The sequence below is a fragment of the Impatiens glandulifera genome, chromosome 5 (assembly GCF_907164915.1).
Source record: "Impatiens glandulifera chromosome 5, dImpGla2.1, whole genome shotgun sequence".
NCBI classification, from domain to species: Eukaryota; Viridiplantae; Streptophyta; class Magnoliopsida; order Ericales; family Balsaminaceae; genus Impatiens; species Impatiens glandulifera.
The window spans coordinates 20,078,325-20,081,211 of NC_061866.1; the positions used below are offsets into that span (position 1 = coordinate 20,078,325).

General features: G+C 39.5%; 1 protein-coding gene across 1 annotated transcript; it reads right to left on the minus strand.

Moving 5' to 3' along the window:
- Window positions 1-1,067: 1,067 nt before the first annotated feature.
- Window positions 1,068-2,593, minus strand: LOC124938510 ((S)-8-oxocitronellyl enol synthase ISY1-like). The gene is made up of 2 exons (XM_047478953.1): window positions 2,441-2,593; window positions 1,068-2,337 (listed from the first exon to the last, which is right to left on the minus strand). Exons 1-2 carry the CDS (start codon window positions 2,477-2,479, stop codon window positions 1,207-1,209), a joined length of 1,170 nt encoding a protein of 389 aa, XP_047334909.1. The 5' UTR covers window positions 2,480-2,593; the 3' UTR covers window positions 1,068-1,206.
- Window positions 2,594-2,887: the final 294 nt, after the last annotated feature.

Here is a 2,887-nt window from a genome sequence, read left to right on the forward strand (position 1 = left end):
ATTTTGCTTGTCGCATAATCGGGGTTCCAAATCCCCTTCTCAATCCTTAATCCACATCTTGATACACTCGTGAACTCCTTTATGTACAAGGATTCACAGTTCGAATCGACAATCAAATCTCCAAGCAATAATCAAAGTAGCGAATTCACATTGTCGTTCACATGTGCCTAGGGAGAGCATCCAAGATTCTATTATATCTTCTTCTATCTAGGAAAACCTAACGAAAGTTTAGAGCCATCTCTAGACTAAGAATAGAGTATCATGTTAAATAGACTTAAGACATGATAATGGAAATCAAGAGAATTCTAATATTTGATATCAACCTTTATCAAACTAATGTTGTTGTTCCCTACCCACCGAGGATGATGTTGATGGCTTCCTTTTCTCGACACATTTGACCGAGAAACCACATATATGAACATATATTAAATTCTAACATCAATTGGAATATGAATCATAATTCGAAAAGCTTTGATTGCTCACAATCATCTAAAACTAGACATCATTACTCCAAAATCTACAACTATGTCATTTTGGATAACAATAAAGATTTACTATCAACAAGAAGTGAAATTTACAAAAAGAGCTTACTTTAAAGTGTGACCTAAAACACACCAAAGACAATTTGAAGTCAACTTCTAAAGATAATAAGTCCATTAAGCATCACATACGAATTAGTACATGTGTAATGAATAGGTAACATAGGCGAGTAAAGATAAACATGAAAAGAGGAAGATAGAGACCTCTTACTCCGAAATTGACTACTAGAAGAAGGGCGAAGGGCTAGAGGAATTTGTAACGGCGGGTGAATGATTGATTCAATTGGTGACGGTAGCGGAGGAGGAGCTCAACTAGAACCTATTCTTAGTGTTATTTATTATCTATTTTTGGATATTAGTAGTTAATAGTTTGAATTGTATCTATCTTTAAGAATTTGTCTCCTTATAGTCCATCTTCCCTCACTTCAAATGAGGTTAAACTTCTAAAGATTGAAATTATTATTTTTATCCATTTTATAAATCATATGCTTAGATTTTGGTATTTCCAAGGTAGGTGTGACAAGTGAGTTTAGCACAACAAGAAATGACCCACACTTTAATTATAATGGAAATTCAGACATGAGGCAGTAAACATCCACAAAAAGAGAAAAAACAAACTTAAATTACAGTTCCAAATAGACCATAAAGTGCAAACAAACTCAGTTGATTAAGGCACAATCTTGTTTGCTTTCATCTTATCAATCCAGGAGTAGAACGAATTCTTACTGTTTCTGAAACCCAGAAACCCATGTTCTTTGCTCTTGTTCATGGAGTCCAGAGGCATTTCCCTGCTGAACATCAGATCAACGAACCACCAATTCCCCACCTCCTTCAGCTTCGTCTCTGCCAGTTCATTCTCTCTCACTATCTCTTCCCAAACACCCTCCTTCCCTTTCATAGCTTCCTCCAGACTGAACCCTTCCTCAAACTCTGCTTCTTCCACACCAAATTGCTCTGCTAGAATTTTCCACAGATGCTTCCATTTGAAAACGTCGCCATTGGTGATATTAAAAGCCTCGTTCTTGGCGTAAGGATCCACCGCCGCCCAAATCTGATGCTCCGCTATCAAATCAGCATCAGATGCATCGTAATAGCCGTCCCATGCTCCCTTCGATCCAGGAAACTTCAACGGAAGACCCTCGTGCTTGCAGATCGTGGCGTATACACAGAGCGATCCTACCGAGTTCATCAAGCTGTAAGGAGAGAAACCGAAGATTACTCCCGGCCGGTGAATCGACCACGTTATTCGCCCGTCTACCTTAGAGACTTCCTCGAATAGAATGTCTTCTTGAGTGTAATAGAAAGACGGACAATCCAATCGAGGGAGATCTTCATAAAAAGGAGGATCGTGAGCCTGGGATTTCTCCCATAGATCGAAAGGTCCGACGTAATGCTTCCGGCCGGTCTGTAAACAGATGTGACGAAGATTAGGTGCGTTGGGGATGACAGCGTTTAGAACATTCCGGAACATGGATCCGTTAACGGCGCAGTTATCGAGCTCATTAGATCTGTTGGCCCATGAGGTGTAGAAAATGTGCGTGATCTCGGCGGAAATAGGGGAGAGCTTGGAAGAGGCGTCAGTGGCGTCGGAGATGTCGCACTGGATGTAATCGACAGGATAATCAGAGTTCCAGAAAGGACGGGGACGGCGGGCGACGCCATAGACCTTCCAAGGGCCTCCAGGGGTGTCGGAGAGGGGGAGGATCTCGGCGAGGCTGTTCCCTGTTATACCTGTTACCCCGATTACTAGCGCCACGCTTTGGTATTTAGGGGGCGCATCGTCTTCATCGATTTTTTTCTGTGATTACCCAATTGGCAGTATAAATTATGTCTCCATTAAAATAACTTGCTGAATAGAATCGATTCAAGAAATTGATCGAAAAGGGGATCGAAGAAATTACCTTGGCTGCACCGATTGCACCTGCCCACCACCAGCTCATTTTTGTGGAGTATACGTCTGTCTAATAGAGAGAATGAATGATGATAGGAAGAACTGAAAAAGAAAGAAGATGAAGATGAGAGCAAGAGGCTGCTTATCAATTATTGAATGACTTTTTCCTAATAATTTCCAAACTATATAACGAGTCACGACTGACGACTGACAGATATGAGAGAACTGGATTAATTTGTTCCATCTGTATTTTATTATTATTTATTTATTTTCTACAAACTTTATTAAAAATTCAAGATAAACATGACACTATCGCACGTATTCATCTAATATTGCCTTATTTCAAAAAAAAATATATTTGTATATATTATTTGGTCTTTAAACAGGAAATTTGAGGGGATGACCCCTTCAAAATATCTTTAAATGTGGAGAGTGCAGAGTTAAAAAAAAAAAAAAT

Excerpts from the sequence above, each read along its gene's own strand:
- LOC124938510 (XM_047478953.1), bottom strand. The coding sequence starts at position 2,479 with ATGAGCTGGTGGTGGGCAGGTGCAATCGGTGCAGCCAAG. Across the intron at positions 2,338-2,440 it reads GTGCAATCGGTGCAGCCAAG|AAAAAAATCGATGAAGACGA; the intron begins GTAATTTCTTCG and ends GGGTAATCACAG.